At 42.2% G+C, this 20,229-nt stretch overlaps 1 protein-coding gene across 1 annotated transcript in view; it reads right to left on the minus strand.

Annotated features, from left to right (window-relative positions):
• Stt3a (STT3 oligosaccharyltransferase complex catalytic subunit A) overlaps window positions 1-16,932 on the minus strand; it is a 28,719-nt gene extending 11,787 nt beyond the window's left edge. The window contains exons 1-11 of the mRNA XM_028755792.1: window positions 16,870-16,932; window positions 14,836-14,962; window positions 14,679-14,739; window positions 10,769-10,890; window positions 10,275-10,420; window positions 7,694-7,784; window positions 5,532-5,638; window positions 4,506-4,670; window positions 2,800-2,980; window positions 1,315-1,470; window positions 99-190 (exon numbers count right to left, since the gene is read on the minus strand). Of these exons, the coding sequence (XP_028611625.1) occupies window positions 99-190; window positions 1,315-1,470; window positions 2,800-2,980; window positions 4,506-4,670; window positions 5,532-5,638; window positions 7,694-7,784; window positions 10,275-10,420; window positions 10,769-10,890; window positions 14,679-14,739; window positions 14,836-14,923 (1,209 nt within the window). The 5' untranslated portion in view covers window positions 14,924-14,962; window positions 16,870-16,932. The remainder of the gene's footprint in view (window positions 1-98; window positions 191-1,314; window positions 1,471-2,799; window positions 2,981-4,505; window positions 4,671-5,531; window positions 5,639-7,693; window positions 7,785-10,274; window positions 10,421-10,768; window positions 10,891-14,678; window positions 14,740-14,835; window positions 14,963-16,869) is intronic.
• Between the last annotated feature and the right edge of the window lie 3,297 nt (window positions 16,933-20,229).

A 20,229-nucleotide genomic window follows, 5' to 3' on the forward strand; every position in this document is an offset into this window, starting at 1 on the left:
GGGGAGGGGAGGGGAGGGGAGGAGAGGAGAGGAGAGGAGAGGAGAGGGCCGGACCTCAGAGTCAGGGATAAAGCTGCTAGAACCGAGGGACTCCTCACCATGACAGCTGAGAAGTACATGCTGGTCACACCATACATGATGATAAAAATCCGAGCATCGGACAGGTTGCTAAAGCAGTAATACAGGCCGACTGCAAAAGAGGGAGAGACACATAAGTAGCTGAGCCCTGCAGACAGACATCTACGAGGAAAAATATCTTCATTATGACTGGATGATTTCACACATTATCTCAGTAACTCATTCTAGGAATTGATCAGAAAAAATATGCAAAGATGTTTACTACAACATTCTTATATACCAAATGAACACAAATGATCTTATGCCTAGCAAAAGAGATGGCTAATTACACCATATTTTAAGTATGAAATACATTAAGATGCCGCTACAAGAAGTTATAGGTCCCTGTCCTTTTCCACATCTTTACACATCTATACATGAAAAAATATTTCCATAAATTCTAAATCAGCACACATTGTTACCATTTGTCCCCTGAAGCTAAGGACTGATCCAAGGCCTTTAATCCCAGCCCTTGCAAGGAAGACAGAAGCAGGCAGATCTCTCTAAGTTTGAAGCCAGTTCCAGGTTAGCAAGGAACAGACAATAAGATCCTGTCTCAAAGCTAACTAATACCGACACTGAGGTGTTTTGTAAGGGCTTTTTGAGAATGTTTCATTATGTAGCCCAGGGCAAACTCAAACTCACAATCCTCCTGCCTCAGGCTTCCAAGTACTAAGATGATAAACATCCATCATTGCATCTAATTTAAAATGTTAACAGTGGTAGAACAAGTAGTAAGATCTAGTGCAAATTTGCTCTTTTGTGTTTTTTAACTTATCTCTATTATTTGTATAATATTCAAATTACTTTAACTACAAAAACTCAACATAGAACTTCAACAGGCCAAGAAGAAAACTGAGTTGGTGGAAAAATATGCTACTGAATATTACATATAAGTACCCACATGGGACAGCTTATAACTGCCCCTAACCTCCAGGGTATCCAACACCCTCGCTTGGCATGTGCACATACCTACCTATACATATAAATAAAGATATCTGTAAATGTATAATAAAATTATTGTAATATTTTATAATATTGTAACATTTATTATAATACAAATACAAAATATATTGTAGTATTGCAATAAAATTATGTAAAAATATAAAAAATTAAGAGAGTAGTTAATATATTGGAATCAAAGGGTGATTCTTACGCAAGAATTCAAATATATTGGAATCAAAATGCAAGACAGACCTGGAAACATGAAGACAAGGAGCTGTAGATCAAAATAGTAGGAGGACCAGGTTGTGGGCTGGTGCTCGGACACGGAGGCGATAATGGGGATGTTATTCTTAGCGTACGAGGGGTCCAGCAGAGAGTAGAAACGCCCCGTCCAGGGAGAGATTTTTCCTGGGAAAAAAAAAGACAATATTTATCATCTACTCCTAGAACATAGAGCTACAATGCTAACTAATTACAACCTCCCACCTTATTATCCATGTGCCTGTGTACTGTGTCTGAATACGCGCAGAGTGCTGAAGAGGACAACTGTGGGAGCCGGTTCTTGCCAGCCTCCTTGTCTGAAGCAGGATTTCCCTTACTGTTTCTGCCATACTTCATATTGCAGACTAGATTACCTCCAAGCTCCTGGGGACTGAACTGTCTCAGCTACTCACTTCACCCCAGGACGGCAGGGCTGCACTAAAGCTCTTCCATCCACTGACCCGTCTCACCATCACCCCAGGACGGCAGGGCTGCACTAAAGCCCTCCCATCCACTGACCCATCTCACTTCACCCCAGGACGGCAGGGCTGCACTAAAGCCCTCCATCCACTGACCCATCTCACTTCACCCCAGGACGGCAGGGCTGCACTAAAGCACTTCCATCCACTGACCCGTCTCACCAGCCCACAGCACTACATTTTAGTAAAATTCTGAGACAGAAAGGGCTTTTTTTGCTTTACTACCATAAATTTTATTTACAGAATTTCACTCCTTTTCTTTTTATCTTGAGAGTATTTTAACCAGTGCAATAATTAGGGCATACATAAATTCACAGGGTTTGGGGAGGGAGTCAGAGAAGCCTCCTGGAAAGGAAGACCTTAGGTGTGATCTGGTCAAATCAACCAATCAAGGCCAACTCCAGAATCTAAGTGAACTAGGTCCTTCATCCTGCTATAAATTAGAAAAACCAAATTAGCTTCTGAGAAATATAAGTTAAAAAAAAAATGAAAAATGGAGACTACCATCTAAACTAAATAGCCATGATTTAGTTTCCATAGAATGAGACGAGTGTCATGACTTAAAATATGACCAAGGGTGTAAGGATTTCTACATGCTAACCAATAGGAAAGAAAAGAAAACTGAAAAAACACTGGCAAGGCTAGACAGTCAGTCCTTTAGCAACTCTACAACGATAGCCTGCTATGCAGAATCCAAACAGGCTGATAAGCAGAAGAACGTTTTAAAAGTAGGACTCCGGGACTGGAGACACCAGCACTTGCTGGTCTTGCAGAGGATGGGAGTTCAGTTTTCAGCAAACATGTGGTGGCTCACTACTGTCTGCAACTCCAGTTCTAGGGCATCTGAAGCACTCTTCTGGCCTCCTCAGGGGCCAGGCACACATATGGTACACAGGCATTCATACAAACAAAACACCCATACACATAAAATTAAATTAATTTTTTTAAGTAGAACTTTAGTGCTTGAAATAAAAAGAAAAGTAAAAGAATCCTCTACCTGTCAGCATGAGGAGAGCTCCCACGGTGAGGAGGACAAAGCCAACCAGAGAGATAACACTCCGGAAAAGAACTTCAAATTGCTGTGGATTCAACTTGCTGCGCAGGTAATCCACGAAAGCATGGATCTGACAGAGACCAAACACTCCAAAGGCTGCCATGTGTTCTGATGAAAGGACAGGCTAGCAGGGAGGTAGGTATGGAGCAAAGCAACAAAATAAAACAAAACAAAAAACCCAGAATGAGTTCATCCAAGGTTGGCATTTTCCTGATCTATTTAGCTCAAGGAGTCAAATGAGTTCTGAAGTTCCAAAATGAACAAGGACCAGTATAAGGGGGTTTAATTTACTGAACATATTTTCCAAGGAATGTTTGGAGGACAACAAAGTATACCACCATAATTATATCTATGGCATTTGCTCAGGCGACTTCCTTAGTGTAGACTGGCATTTTCCCCCAATTCCCTTCCCCTAAAACTCACCATATAAAATTCAATGTAACTATCACCTCCAAACCTGACAAATCAATGGCACCTATGTCTCACAGCACTAAATACTCTTTCCATACACAGCGGTTCTATAAACAGAGTGAGCATCATAACTGGTTTAACTAACGTTAAAGCAGGCTGTTGAGCCCCACCCCAGAGTCTCATTCAACAGGTCTTTTTTATTGTTTCACTTAGTTTGGCTTGGCCTGGGTCCTTGGTTTGTTCATTCTGTGGTCTGTTGGACAGGGTTTCAGTATTGGAGGACACCGTCCTCCCTCTACAGAATCCGCATGGCTAACCGGAGTCCAAACGCTCGTAATACTGATGCTCTGCAACAACCTTTTAGAACTCCTGAACTGTGGAGACAGCTAACAGAAGTACCTCCTATCTCTCTGTCCAGCTTCCTCAAGGGTTAGCATATTACATCTCCCACACATTCCACCAAGCGGCAAACTTTATATACAAAGTGACTACAAGTATTTGCTTATCTCTAAAGACGAGAACTTTATACAAGAAACCAAACACACCAGGACTACACAGAGAAACCCTGCCTCGAAAAACCAAAAACAAACAAACAAAGAAACCAAACACACATAGTTTCCTGTTACCTGTATATTGTAACTTGGATAAAGGTTTGTGCTTTACTTTTCAAGAGCTCACACTGGCCCCACTAAGGTGATCAGAGTCACTGCCACTAAATGGGGTCATTCCACTAAAAGGGCTGGGATTTTAAGCTTTCCTCAAGTTTAAACTTTGACCTTGTGTAACTGAACTGGCCCTCCTCCTCACAAACCCAAGCCAAAGAGCCACCAAATGCAAAGAGCACGCAGCAAATGCTGACATGCTGATAGAAGCAGATTCTAGTAATCAATGAGTCTGTTGTTTCAGTTAAAAAAGCAGCCTAAAGCTCTCTTGCTCCGCTGACCCGCGCCTGCAGGTTGCCGTCTCCCCTCCCCCCTTCCCTTCCCCCTCTCTCCACGTGGTCATGGCTGGCCTCCACTTCTCTACTCTCTCTACCCCTCTCTCTCTCTCCTCCCACTCTCCCACTCTCTTAATAAACCTCCCCTCATGGAACCGTCTTAAAAAAAAAAAAAAAAAAAAAAGCAGCCCAAAATACAAACTGCAATTCATGTTCTTAAGAGAATCTAACCTAAGTCAATCCAGTTAAAGCTACTCAAAAACATTTGGCTGCAGAAAATTCTGCAAAGTCTAAGGTTTACCTGGAAACCAACGAAGGAGATCTGCATAGAAAGAATGGTGCCGAGGCAGTAAACAGTACAGTAGGCTACATAGATCCGGTGAGAAAAGCGGCCTGTAAGCATTAGCACCAGGACGTGAAGAGGGATCAAGTTGATCAGGAACACATAGCCTCCCCATGACGAGACCTGCGAGAGGATACAAACAACAGGCCCTCTGAGCACTACTCACACCATGCTCAAGTGTGACCCAAGACACCTCAAGCTACAAGGTAAATATGGATGAAACCAATTACATCACACACAAAATCTAAGTAGAAGCAGAGATGTAAAGAAAGTCAAGAGATAGATGTAGAATCATACAGAAAAAAATATGTATTAGAAAAGGAAATTTTGCAGTGATGGTGCACGCCTTTAATCCCAGCACTTGGGAGGCAGAGACCGGCGGATTTCTGAGTTTGAGGCTAGCCTGGTCTACAGAGTGAGTTCCAGGATAGCCAGGGCTACACAGAGAAACCCTGTCTCAAAAAACCAAACCAAAAAAAAAGAAAAGGAAATTTTTATAGGAAATAACAAAAATGAGGAAACCAACATGTACCCATAGGAAATACAATAATAAAGAATTTGAAACCTTTTATTAGCAGACTGAAAAACAGAGGGCTAGGGCTGTAGCTAGGCTAGCAGAGAGCTTGCCACACATACACAAAGCCCTGGGTTCAATCCCAGGCATTGAGTAACCCAGACATTATGGTACATCAGCAATCCCAGCTCTCAGAAAGCAGAGCCTGGAGGATCAGCAGGTCATCCTCAGCCACAGGTTAAGAACAACCTAGGACACATGAGACCCCATATCAAAGACAACTAGGGGGGAAAGAGAATTTAATTTTAAAATTAAAAATATGTAGAGAAGCTAGAGACGTAGCACAGTGATAAATAAGATGCACACCATGGGCTCAATTCCGTGCACCAGAACAAAGACAGGGACAAAGAGACACAAAGAACATACACACACGGATGCATGCACACACGCACACACACACACAAAGTTACCATGTAGAAATAAGCAAGGGCACACTTGGCAGCCCAATAGATGGAACCAGTCTTCACTGCCTTGATCCACATGAAGTAAGTAAGCAGCATGCAAAAGATAGCAATTCCTGCAGAAAACAACAGAGACTCAGACGCCATACTGACACTATTTTACAACACTTTTCTAGGAGCTGAGCCTTTAATCCCAGCACTCAGAAGGCAGAGGAGGGCAGATCTTTGAATTTGTGGTTTGCCTCATCTACAGAGTGGGATCCAGGACAGCCAGGATTACATAGAGAAACCTTGTCTCAACACACCCCCAACCCAGGAAAAAACAAAACTACTTTTCTAGGAACTGGAAATTGCTGAATGGTTAAGAACAAATACTGTTTCAGACAACCCAAATGTGGTTCCCGGCGCCCACATCTGCTGGCTCACAACCATCTGTAACTCTAGTTCTGTCCTCTTCAGGCACCTTCACTTACATATATACAATCAATGGAAAAGGTAACAAAAAAAGAAGACAATTCTGGAGCACACTAACTAGATTCACGTTTCTAAACTACTACTCAGTATACGTATAATTTTAGGCAAATTATTTTACTTCCCTTTGCCTTTACTTCCCGTGTTTTGAGTATAATTTTATCCCCCAAGTGCTGTGGATTGAACCCAGGACCTCATGCATGCTAGACAAAGCCTCATCCACCAAGCTGCACCTCCAGCCCATGGAGTCTACAATAAATACCTATTTATTGACGTCATTGTAAAAAAAAAAAAATGCAGTGCACATAAATCCCCTTAGAATACAGAAAGCAACTGGAAAATATTGGCCATAACAGTGTTTTACTTGTGGGTAGTAAATCTAGCTAGTCTTAACCGATATACCTTTTATTCTGAATGCTGCTCTCCTTAACAGCTGACCGGTGGATGACTTGGGGGCTCTGGCTCAAAGGTAGAACACTTGTCTAGCATTCCTAAAGCCCTAGATTCAACTCACCCCCCCAACCCCCCACAAAAACACATACACACACACACACACTCCCTGACCCTGGAAAAAACTGCCTCATGGATTCCCAAATTTGGTCCAGATCAACTTCAACCACTTCCAAAAAGCTTTCCTTTGATACCCAAAATCAAATTAATTTCTCTTCACTAGACATTCCCAAAGCAGAATGCTAGAGAGCTTTAAAAAAAAAAAAAATGTTGATTTGTGCGAGGCAGCCTGGCTGGTCTAAAATTCAGTATGTAGCCAAAGCTGGACTCACACCATGAAGCCCAGGCTGGACTTGAACTCAGTACCCTCCCTTTTCACTTTGAATGCTAAGATTAAGGAATGTGGTATCAGGCCCAGCTTTGGGTTGTTGTTGTTTTTTTTTTTTTTTAGCTTGTTTTTACTTTCTGAAACAATGTCTTATGCAGCCCAGGCTGGCCTCAAGCTCACTGTATAGTCAAGGATGTCCTTGAACCCCCATCTTCCTGCTTAAGTGTCAGAATTATAGGTAAACACAACCATACTCAGCTAGAGTTATTTTTATAGATCCATTATTAAATTCCTTAACAGATTACGAGACGACAGCTCCTATCTCTTAATTTCTTAATTATAGAACAAAATAATCTAATTCATTACCTATCTTTATAACAAGTAACATGTTTCCCAATATGTTTCAACAAAAACATGGTGCTTTTAAAAATAAGCCAATAAAAATCACTATAAATTTAAAGACACACAAAGAAAATTAGGAACAACGGTTATAACGTTAAGACAACAGTGAAGTGTGAGGAGTCCAGAGAGGGAGCACAGGCCTGTGAGGAAGTCCCCAGCGAGCGCTGACAAGATGGCTCGCCTTGCAAAGCCACCTGCTCCCAAGTCTAATGGCGTAAATTCAATCCCTGAAAACCGCGTGACAGAAAAGAACTGACAGCTGCAGCCTCTCCTCTCACCCTGACATAAAAGCATGGATACGCATGCATGTAGATACACACTTAACCAATATTAAGTTTTAAAGTTCCCAACTACCTCACTAGAGCGTATGACAGGAGGAGATACCTGTCTAAGATCCCGTTTCTAATCTGCTCACCAACTCCAGTTTTATTACTGCTAAGCAATAGAGGAACCTAAACTCAGCACCTTGAGAAACTTCAGTAGATAATAAACACATCCCCTTCAGCATTCTAAATCTTACCTTCATTATCATAGGAGCCAGCTACAGATCGAGAAATATACCCAGGAACTACAGCAATCATGGCAGCAGCAAGAAGCCCGGCTCCTGCATCCTAGAAGAGCAGAAGTTAACACTGATATACCTCTAGGATAACCGAGGATCTACTGGTCTACTCTGTCTATCAGGGACACACTGAGAGCATCGACAATTTTCAAGGTCAATATGAGGTGCTGGAAATGCACATAGCACAACAAAGCCCAACCCTTCATAGTCACTTCTGAATAAGACTATCAACTCTAACAGTGTACAGACACACTGAGACTAATACATCATACGAGCTGCTGGGTACAGTGAACAGGCCTGTGATCTCAGCAGAAATAGGCAAGTACAAGACCAACCTAAGTAAGAGCACGATTCTTTCTAAAACAAACAAAAATAGAAGCTGTAAAAGGAGGGTAATTAGGGCTGTAACTCAGCTGGTCATGTGTTCATGTGCCTAGCATACATGAAAGCCTTCTTTGATCCCTGGCACCACATAAACCAGGCAGGGTGGCACATGCCCATAATCCCAGAATCTGAGAGCTGATGGGATTATGTAAGAAGACCAGACATTCAAGGTCATGCTTGGCTATGCAGTGAGTTCAAGATTAGCTTGGACTGCATGATACCCTGCCTCAAAATAATAACAACAATCACATGAGCTGTCAAAACCAGAGCCTGCTGGGTATGATGACACACACCTTTAATCTCAACACTCCAGAGGTAGAGGCAGAAGCAGATAAATCTCTGTGTGTTTGAGGTCAGTCAGAACTATACAGTAAGAGTCTGTTTAAAAACAGAACAAAAACAAAATCAGAGAATTTGCAGCAGAATAGCTTGTTTAGCTACAGGCTCATTAGTGCCCTCCTCTAACAGTGACTACACATCACAAAGAAGCCAATCTACAACAAAGGAATAAAGTTATTATTTAAGTTAAAAAAGAACAATGCATGATAGCAAACACATGTAACCCCAGCTCTTGGAAAGCAGAGACAGAAAGATGGCAATTCTGTGGCCAGCCTGGGCTCCATTTGAAAATCTTATCTCCAAACAACTCAATAAAAAGTGATAATCTACCTAGACTAAAGAGGTCAGGAGCTTAGACAATAAAGTTGGAGGGTTACCAGGCAACCTTTAAGGTCAGAATAAAACCATACTCAAAAACAAACAAACAAACAAACAAACATACTTGTTTGCTGATTATCACTCTAAAGGATAAAGCCTTCCACACTGACAGTGGCTTCTCAAGCCCTCCTGCTATTTGGTCACTTCTGAGGTACGACCCTAACACTAAGGCCACAGACTAAGAATAGAGTTCAAAGAATCAAGGTCAGCAAGAAACCTGAAAAGGGAGAATCAGCATTACCAAGCCAAAATGCTGTAGGATTTCAAAATGCTTTTAAAAATGTTATCAACAAATAATTTCCAAATGCCTATTTCCAGTAGAAATAAACACTGTGGAAAATGTGTAGCTTTTTTTTTCCCTTCTTTTTTATATTGGTGAGAGATTAAAAATCTAAACATAACAATTTTATATATATTAACTGCTTTATTATTTCTTTACATAGCAATTTATGTTTGAATTTCAAATGTCCCCTTATGAGGGCAAACAGTTGCAAATGATAAAACAGCACGTGTTATCCACTAATTCAGCTCAACACATGTTGTCTTTAGCCTCTGGCTCCCCAAGGTGTAACAATTTCCAATTTCCTTCAAGATCTAACAAGCCACCCTAAAGGGAAATTCTACAGCAGTGGTTCTCAACCTTCCCTAATACTGCAACTGTTTAACAGAGTTCATGTTGCAGTGACCCCAACCATAAGATTATTTTTTGTTGCTACTTCATAACTGTAATTTTCCTACTGTTATAAACTGCAATATAAGTATTTTTGGAGACAGAGATTTGCAAAGGATTCATGACCCACTGATTGAGAACCACTGTTTTAAAGGGAGTCATTCCACCACGCAGGGAAGTGCCTTAAACTCAGAACATAAATAAATAAAAGGCTTTAGGAATTCCCTGAAACAAAACCAGAGTCACAAGGCCCCTGGACCAAGTTTATATAAACAGTAAGAACTGTTCAAAGACATTCTCAGACAAGCAGGGCAGCCTAGAAGAGGCTCAGACCTGCCAGGCTGCCTGGAAGAGGCCCAGACAAACTGAGGTGCCTGAAAGAAACACTGTCCAATCTGTCAAGCTGTTTGCAAGTCATGCAGTAAGCTCTGGGATTCCAGCTGTTTTGTAAGCTGCTACCCATGCTGGGATGGGGTTTTGGTGATGTGTCTGTCATTTTTTGAGTCATTTCTGCTTTTATTTGAGTAATCCCTCACTCATATTTCTTCAACCCCAATAAAATTCATCAGTTGTCCAAGTTGAACTTTGGAGGTGTCCTTCCTTTGGTGTGTCGCTTAGGTCACTACCTGTGGTGTAAGCAGATACTTGTACACATCTCCCCTCAATACTTCCTGCCCTTCTAAGGCTCTAGATTCCTCCACCCCTTCCGTACTTACTGGAGATTCAACAACATTCAGTCCCAAGCTTCCTGCCTCTCGTGTCCTTTACCTTGAGCTCTTTGGTAAGGTGGTACGTAACAATGGTGGTGAAGGAGGAGAAGAGAGGGGCCAGGAAGACACAGACATTCCGGATGTCAATGGTGATGTGGAAGAAATGGAGGACATGGTAGATTGCAGCAGACGTGATCATTAAGCCTGGAACAGGAAAAAGCAATCGCATTAGGTTGTCCTGGTAAGAAAAGAACAGGACAGCGTCAACCCAAACGTCAACAGGTCTTGACAAACCATCAGAATACTAACACAGTGACTGTACTAAATGTCTACACTTCTCTATGAAGGATTTGATCACAGATCCAGAATGTGTAAGACATCCTCCCCTCACCCCAGCTCCACCATCCCACACATGTTCTTCATAAGATCAACTTTTGGAAATCTGTAATCAGAATGAAATTACAAGTATCCTGGAACAAACAGAAAGAGTTGTTTCACAGCATACAAACACCACACCATCCTTACAAACACAACAAAACCTGTCCCCCTCACCTGGGTAAATTGTTCCTCCAATGATTCGGCCCAAAGGGTACCAAGCCCGGTCATCAAACCAGTTATGGAATTTATAAAACCCCTCCTCAGCCAGAAACCGGGTAGTCCGATAATTAAAGTACCTAGAGTAAGAAAGAAAAGAAATGTCCCCCGAATCTCTGTTCTCGAATGTGTCCTAGTTTGCAATGAGCCTGTTTTTCAGATTATGACACTGAAGGATACTGCATTACTTGAAAAAAGTTTACTACTAAAAATTAAGTCATCAAGATCATTTATACTAACTTAAATCTCTATTTCTATGCCACGCTTGAATCAATTACAGCACTGCTGTTCACTGAAGGAAATAACTAGAAATCTAATGTCCACAACAAAGCACTGAGACAGGACACTTTAAGACGCTAGCCTATGACAGATAACAAAGCCAGCAAAAGTACCCAAAACACAAGACTTCTGAGGCAAGAACTAGTAGATCTGACCCTTTTCAAGTGACAAGCATGGTTTTTACTCCTCTACCACAAGGACACATAGAAACCTCTAAGTCATGAACACCTATAAAGACTGGCATAACACCATATGAACAATGGAGAAAAAGTTAACCACATGGTAACAAGAACTTCCTAATGAGTGTTTAAACTTCTAATAAGGTCCACTCATGTTATTTCAAATATATGTGAACACCACCTACGATGCAGCCTAGCATAACATTACATAAAAAGTGTTTAACAAGAAATGTTAAGAACTAAACATGAGCCGGGCGGTGGTGGCGCACGCCTTTAATCACAGCACTTGGGAGGCAGAGGCAGGCGGATTTCTGAGTTCGAGGCCAGCCTGGTCTACAGAGTGAGTTCCAGGACAGCCAGGGCTACACAGAGAAACCCTGTCTTGAAAAACTAAAAAAAAAAAAAAAACCTAATCATGAACACAGATTTTAGAGCCTTTCCTTAAGTGAAAGGAAGAGGGAGGTGGAATAAAATCAAATAAAGAAATGAGGTCTCTAACTAGGAATAATCACTTCCCGGCCAACCTCCCTAACCCTGTATTTCTTCTTGGTCAGTCAAGTGTTGACAGGTGAGGTAAGGAGAAACATAGACTAGCACCAAGCCCTGTCCTCCGGGGTAGCTGCCACAGACAGAGGATGAGGGCTCTAGAAGGCAGTCGACATGTTACTGTGATCACGGACATTACCTACATGTAGGAGGCAGACTAAGAAAGGGGATTTGAATACTCAAATCATTTGTACAGTGTCTTCCCGTTCTACAACAAACACTTTCCTTTCCCTGATTAGCTCACCTCAATATCTGCCCATACAGAAAGTCTAAGAATGAAGCTCTAACAGTTTGATCAAGAGACAGAAGTTAGACATGGGGCACATACCTGTAATCCCAGCACTTGGGAGAAGGAGACAGGAGGATAAGGAGTTCAAAGGCATGCTCAGCCAGCTACAGAACAGTTAGAGGCTACCCTACATAAAACTCTATCTCAAAACAGCAAACAAAAAAGAAAAGAAAAAAAGGTATGTGTTCTACATCCATTTCTGTTGCTGTGATAAAGTACCCTGACAAAAAACAGTAAGAGCTAGAGGGCAGACAGGGAGTAGAGAAATGACACAACTATTACTTATTTTTAAAAGCTGAAGAACAAAAAAACTAATGTATTTAGATAAAGACAAAAACAACAAAGGGGAAAAAGCAAGTATTTGGCTTACAATTCCAGGTAACAGTCTATGCTAGCAACGAAGTTAAAATCTAGTCACATCCACAGGCAACAGCAAAGAAATAAGCTAATACATACAGGCCTCCCTACCTGTCTGCCTGCTTGCCTGTTCTTAGTTATCTCTCTCTTAAACCATTCAGACCTAGGGAATGATGCCATATACGGGGTCTTCCTGACTAAATAACAATCAAGACAGTCCCCCACAAATATGCCTACAAGCCAACCTGATGTAGATAACTCATCCAGACTCTCTTCCCAGGCTACAGTAGTGGCACACACTTTTAGTTCCAGTGAGAAGGACACAGAGGCAGGCAGACAGATCTCTGTAACTTCAAGGCCAGGCTGGTCTACATAGAATTCTGGGAAAGATAGGGTGACAAACTAAGACCCTGTCTCGAAACACAAACAACCACAAAAAGATTCTCTTCCCAGGTGATTCTAGTGTGTCAAGTTAACAGTCAAAACTAACCAGCACAGAAAGTTACCTCATTTATTAAAAAAAAAAAAAAAAAAAAAAAAAGTAAAATCATTTCAGAACTCCCCAAAGAAAATACATACAAGACCTCCAAATTCTTTAAAACACAAAACAAAATGACAAGTCTGCAAACCAAGTACAGACTTTAAACTTTTAAGGCAATGTCATTAAATATGAACATGTTATTTTTAAGCTTTTGATAAGTCGAAAGTCTGTAACTCTCACTTCCAATTTTATCATCAGCCTTAACTTTAGCCAATATTAACAATGACCCCAGTCTGTGCAGTGAGACAAACCTACGTTCAAACCGTGGCTTCCATCTAGTAAATGTGTAACTGTGGACACAGTCCCAGTCTTCTCATCAACAGAAAAAAGAACTGTGCCTGTATTTCACTGGGTTGTTTTGGAGATTTAAAGAAAATCTGTAAATAGTGCTCAGCAGAAAAAAAAGAAAAGATGCTTAGAAAATATCAGATTTAAAAATAATTCTTTAAAGGGGTTTGGAGAGGCGGTGTCACACTGTATGTGGACAGTAGCAGACAACTCTCAAGTATTAATTCCTTCCCTCCACCGTGTGAGTTCTGAGGATCTAACTGAATCCTAGCAGCAAGTGCCTTTACCCACTGACCCATACTGTTGGCCCACTCGGTTTTTTTGTTGTTGTTTTTCTTTCTCGTTTGTTTGAGATGACCTATGTATCCAGAGTTGACTTCCAACTTGCCATAATCCTCTTGCCTCTTGGCCCCTAGGGTCCTGAGGTTATAGACATGCACCACCACACCGCAGGTAATGCTAGTTACTAATACTACAAGGCTTCATTGTATCTTTTTTAAGCTAATAAACAAAATCTTAAGAATTTTTATTTAGGGCTTGGGAGGGTTTTTTTAATATATTTTTTTAATTATGTGTTTATGAAGGTGTCTGAAAGTGTCAGAAGCTTCATGGTAGTCTAGAGTCATCTTACCTGGGTGCTGGAAACTAAATGTGGGTCCTCTGCAAGAGCAGGATGTACTCTTAACCGTCTCTCCAGCCTCACAGTGGGTTTTGCTTCATTTCGTTTGGTTCTTTTGAGACAGGACCTCACTATACTGCCTTGTAGGCTTGTGGCCTGAAACTCACTATGTAAACCAACCTGGTCTTGGTCTCACAGAGATCTGCCTGCTTCTTCCTCCCAAGTGCTAGGATTAAAGACATGTGCCACCATGCTCCAAGTTTTTTATTTTTAATTTGTATTGTTTTTTTTTTAATCTTTTGAGACAGACTCTCACTATACAGGCCAGGATTGTAGTATTTGTCACAATGCCGGACATGCATAGCTTTAATATCTTTAATGCCTTCAAATGTAACAATACGCCCAATTTCTACTATAAAAATAAATTGAAAAGAAGCTATGATCTCAAGTTCATGACTTGTGATATTCTTTATAGATTTAAATATACTCCAGGACTCTTTCCCTTAAGGTGTATTACTGTACTTGATCAAAATAAAAAGCCATATTTCTCTTAGCCTAGCCAGCTTAGCCAGACCTCAAGTAGGAAGGCTTTACAACAGTCTATTACATTTTTGAGTTCCTAAGACTCACTGGGAAACACTGAAAAAGTCTTCCTTTAAATGTGCTGAAAATAATCTCCAGCACTGAAGAGTTATTTGGAGCTTAAACATATAAAACCCACGAACTTCAATGTCTCTAAAAGGAAATAATATCAGAGCAAAGGCACTCACGGGTCAAACTCATGGATGACGCTTTCAAATCTCAGCACAGCAAAGAGACGAGTAGAGAAAGCTGCAAAACCCAGAAAACGAACGTTTTAATTGGTGGCATGCTATTAAAGACTAGAAGGCAAACAGCAGCATCACGGGGAAACTACGACAGACTCACATAACACAGCAGCCATTGACAGGATGAGAAGCTTTAGAAGTGTGTCCTGCTTCTCATAGGACAATCGCAAAAATCCAAGCTTAGTCATCTTGACATCAATGGGTAGCAACTGACGATATTCAAATGCCTAAAATGGAAAAAGTCAAGACTGTAAGATATTGAATACCCTAAACTTACTTAAACTAGCTTTAATCTTTTATGATGGTTAAGAATCACAAAGTATTTATGAGCTACAGAAACACCATAGAGGTAACCCAATCTGGGACCACAGACTGATGTACAGGCAAGGAAGCAAACACTAAGTTTATATGTCAAGTCGAAAAAGGTAGGACCAGGCTTGGTGGCTCACGCCTTCAATCCCAATAATCAGAAGGCAAAGGCAGGCCAGTCTGATCTACAAAGCACATGTAGGCCAGTCATGGTTACCTAGTGACCTAGTTATACTGCCTTCCCTGCCAAAAATAAAAGACCAAAAAGAGTAATCAAAACATACCACTCCATACATGTCTATAATCCCAGGTACTCAAGAGACTGGGGCGGAAGAATCAAAGGCTCCAGACCAGACTAGCCAATTTAGTAAGAGTCTGGTCTCAAAATAAAATTCTTTGAAAGGGCTGACCATGTAATTCAACAACAGAGCATTTGCCTAAAAGGCAAAAGGGCCCTGGTTTCCATCTTCAGTATCACAACTATTCCACCCATAACTGTTTCATACTTGCACAGCTACCGAGTACAGATAGCAAAAGTAAGACACCAGGATCAGACAGAAACAGAAGTGGAGGGGAAAGGGGGCAGAAGAAAGGAGGTGAAAAACAAACAAAGGTACTTGTTAAAGGGGAAAAAGGAAGCAATCATGAAAATGCATGAGTAGACGTGGGAGGAGAACAGAGAAGCTGCGTACACTAGCCCATGTGTAGATTCCCAACACTTGGTGACACCGAGTGAGTTCAACATGGATACAGAGTTAAGTTCAGTTTGGGTTAAGGTGAGACCTTGCCACAGAAAAAGTTAAGGGGGTAGGGCTGAGGGTTCGGGAAAAGAGAGGGAAGTAATTTGGGCAGGAAGGAAAGTGCGGAGGGAGGGAAGATGGTAATGAACATTACTTCCAGAAGTGAAAGTAGAAATCTAGAAATCATGGCTGACTGGACATAATATCCAGCCCTAAATCTAAGCCTCAATTGTTTGGCTACAAGCTTTTTTTTTTTTTTTTTTCGAGACAGGGTTTCTCTGAGTCACACTGAGAAGTCTAACACCTTTCCTTTAAAAAACTGTACCAAAAGAGCAGTTTGGCTTGATGTGTTTAATTATAATTCCAAAGGGAAGGCTTATCACGCACAATTTCCGGGAAGTGAACAACTCAGTCCCATCTCTGGGGTTTGTGGTTGTCCCCCGGGGATAGGTGACACGGAAACTAAACACCACTGAGCTGATAAGATCCACACACCTGAAGAGTAAGCAAAGGCAGAGAGAGTGCTAAAACCTGGACTTAAAAACCGAGTGAAGGCGGCTAGTAATTTAAAGCTGAATACTGCGAGTTCTCAACCCGTTCCGGTTAAGTAATCCCCACACACCGATAAGTTATAGAAAGTGGAAAAAAAAACCGCTTTTCTAATTTGCTCATCATCTGTCGTCTGCAAGCCTTGACATACTAACCCTAGCTCTAAATGCCAGGGCTGCAGCCTCGGTGGCTTTCCCACATAACGTTTCCACGTCCTCTTGTGCACCCTCACTGACCCCTGACCCCCACCACATCAGCACACTCCACGTGGCCCTTCCAAGCTAGACCCGGGATCGTGTGTCCCACGCCCTCATGGCCAAGAGTGCATTGCTCTGCCAAGACCCTTCCTCCGATCGTCCGGTGCCCCAGTGGCTGGACGGCCCCACCTCACACCCCACGCCCCCTCCTCCGCCAGGCCGCAGGAAGGCTCTGCTCCCCGCCTTTACAGGCCTGCCTCCAGCACCTCGTCCGGGCTCTCCAACACCCGGCGCGGCACTTGCCGCTAATCCTCTAGCGCTACCCCACAGCCTTCTCACCCCACGGATGCTCCTCAGGAAACCACTCTGCTCCCCCTGCCATCCGTTCAGCGGCGCACCCGACCCCGACAGCAGTCAAGGCCCGCCTCCCTGCCCTCTCCGCATTGGCTGGCCTCGGTCAATACACACTTCGGGGGACCGACAGGATAACGGTTCTGTCTGTCATTCCGAGGGCGTGGGTCAAGCCTGTATTCCTCCTTTTGAGTGGACAATGTGGCTGTCATTCAACCCATTGAGAGGCGTGACTATGAGTTCCCACCGAACTGTGATAGGCCGGCGCGGGAGCGAAACGCGCGGAAAGAGCTTGCTCTGAAAAGTTTGGTTGAGAGCCGAGCAGTGACGTGTCGGTCTGCGGACCAAGAAGGAGCGGCGATAGGAAGGAGTGGACGCTGTATCCTGGTCACATGAGCAGAAGCGGAAACACGTAAAGAGAAAGCGGCGGTCGTACCACGTCCGGAAAAGTCCAGAGCCATCTGTTTTTTTAAGGTAGAACTGGCCCTTTGCCTAGTAAACGGTTAAAGGAGAGAAGACATGTAATGAAAACTCTCGCCAGGCGGTGGTGGCGCACGCCTTTAATCCTAGCACTTGGGAGGCAGAGGCAGGTGGATTTCCGAGTTCGAGAGTTCGAGAGTTCGAGGCTAGCCTGGTCTACAGAGTGAGTTCCAGGACAGCAAGGGCTACACAGAGAAACCCTGTCTTGAAAAACCAAAAAAAAAAAAAGAAAGAAAGAAAGAAACCTCTCAGCCTCCATGGTTCACACGGACCCAGCTTGTGTAAGATGTGTCAACTCATAAGCCCGAGAATTGTTTCTAACTAATGTTTCCAGTAGCCTCGGTAAAGGGACCCCTGACAAAGTTCACCAAAGCATTTCACTTTGTTCAGGTCTGGCTTTGTGAAAGTGTCCAAGAGGCCTAAAAGGCTAGCAATGGCTTGCAGAAATTATCCCAAGGCCGGGAGCGGCTAGCTCTAGGCAATGAGGAAGCAGCCTTGCCTTTTCAGTTTGGCCCTTCGCCAGGAACCCTGCGAGGGTGAGCCCTCTCTCCTCCCGGACCCTCCGAGAACGTTACTGAGAACAGGGACAGGACAGGGTTTCAGATATGTACATATACATTATATACATATACACGGATGTGCGTATTCGAAAACTTTCATGCCTTACAAGCCTCAAACCAAAGGCTACACTCAAGATTAGTCCATCCAGATACCATTCACATTCGAGGCCAGTGACGCTGGCTTCTCTTTTACTCTCCGATGAAGGGACCCACCAACTATTGAAATCAGTACTTTACAATAATGTATTTCCTCAAAATTCTCATGACCACTTTTTTACACCAGGACTTAACCCAATAGCTCTCCTCTTTTGTTTCTATAGTAAATATTCCATGTAGTTTTAGCAAGAATAACAGTAAAGCACACCCTTGTGATGCCAGCGCTCCCAGAGACTGAGGCAGGAGCTAATTCCAGGCATGAGGACTTTACATACGTTCAAACTTCTGTGACTTCAAAACATCGCTTAGCTTTTTACATAGAAAATTATTTCTCACAGTTCTAGAGTCTGGGAAACAAAAGATTACAGTGCCTGAATCTCGCCAAGACTTTTAACCATGACATTATAGGGTAGGAGATCACCTCAGAATTTTTATTTTTAACCAAAAAAAAAAAAAAATGTTAGGGTCAGAGCTAGGGCCTAGTGGGTAAAGACAGTTGCCCCCTTACAATCTACAATCTTGAGTTTGATCCCCCAGAACCCACCTAAAGGTGGCAGAAGAGAACTGACCCCAATAAGTTGCCCACACCTCCACTGTGGCATGTATGTGCACACTTGTACACATACACACAGTAATAATAAAAATTTTAAGGGATGACAACCTAAGCCTGGTGGAAGGCCTGTTAGTCCAGCTATTTCAAGAGCATCCTTTGCATTTAATGAGATGCTGTCTCAAAGAGTAAACAGAGACCTGGTGACCTAATTCAGTAACGCCATGCTTCCTAGCATGCATGAGGCCCAAGATTAAATCTCCCATAGCAAAAAGAGGTAAAAGAGCTAAAAAATTTAAATATATATGTATACATACATGTATATGTACACACACATAGATAGATAGATAGATAGATAGATAGATAGATAGATAGATAGATACTCACTTTAAAGAATATTAAAAAGGTGTTCCTTCCTTGAAGTCCCTTCCACTTGGGAGTTTTCCCTTTTCCTTAGTCTGCATTTACCCTGAAGGAGAATTTAAAAAGACTGATGAGAGGGAAAAATATGAAGATTATTGAAAGCTCTCTCTTTTTTTAATTGAACATGTTTCTAAAAGACACTACCTTTAGGTTTGTAAGTGATAAGGTCATCGTTTTTAGGAGTAATATTCCTATTTATAAAAGGAGACGGGTGGGGGGGAGGGGAGGTGGTTTGCTGGAGAGATGGCTCAGAGTTAAGCACTCTGTCTGCTCTTCCAGATGTCCTGAGTTCAATTCCCACATGGTGGCTCACAACCATCTATAATAAGGTCTGGTGCCCTCTTCTGGCCCGCAGGCAGAACGATGTGTATGTAATAAATCTTAAATAAGGAGAGTGACCACGGTGGCACGGTGGGGTGTAGAGACAGGAAGATTTCTATGAGTTGTAGGCCATGTGGTCTACGCCAAGAGTTCTATGTCAGTGCGAACCACAGTGAGACCTTTTCTCAAAACAAAAAGGAGCAGGATGAATTTTTGATAGCAGACTAGCTAATTATAATTATAGCTAATCTGTAAATATCAGAGAAGATATTTACAAAAGATACACAAAAGATGTGCACGAAATTGTATTACAAATCAACTTAGAAAAGGAAAAATGCAATAAATCAGCCCACAGATTACAAATGAATTCAGTTTTGAGATGGTGGTTTTAGAAAGCAATGATTTTACTATTCTATCAGTTACTAAAATGTTTACCAGCACTATTGGCAGTGGCCTAGATAGGGAATTGGCTTCACTGTCTACCAACAGATAAATAGGCAAGAAAGCACACACATGTATACTGTGTTGGCTAGTTTTATGTCAATTTGACCCAAGCTAAAGTCATCTTAAAGGAGGGAATCCCCATTAGAAAATGCCTCAGTAAGATCAGGCAGCCTGTAGTAATTTTCTTAATTAGTGATTGATGTGTGTAGCCCTAGCCCAATGGGGGTGGTGCCAACCCTGGGCTGTTGGTCCTGGGTTCTATAAGAAAGCAGACTGAGAAAAGCAATAGGGAGAAAGCCAGTAAGCAGCATCCCACCATTGCCTCTGTATCAGCTCCTGCCTCCAGGTTCCTGCCTTGTTTGAGTTCATGTCCTGACTTCCTTCCGTGATGAGGAAGCAGAAGCATAATAAACC

The sequence above is a fragment of the Grammomys surdaster genome, unplaced genomic scaffold (genome assembly GCF_004785775.1).
Source record: "Grammomys surdaster isolate TR1022 unplaced genomic scaffold, NIH_TR_1.0 126086, whole genome shotgun sequence".
Classification (NCBI taxonomy): domain Eukaryota; kingdom Metazoa; phylum Chordata; class Mammalia; order Rodentia; family Muridae; genus Grammomys; species Grammomys surdaster.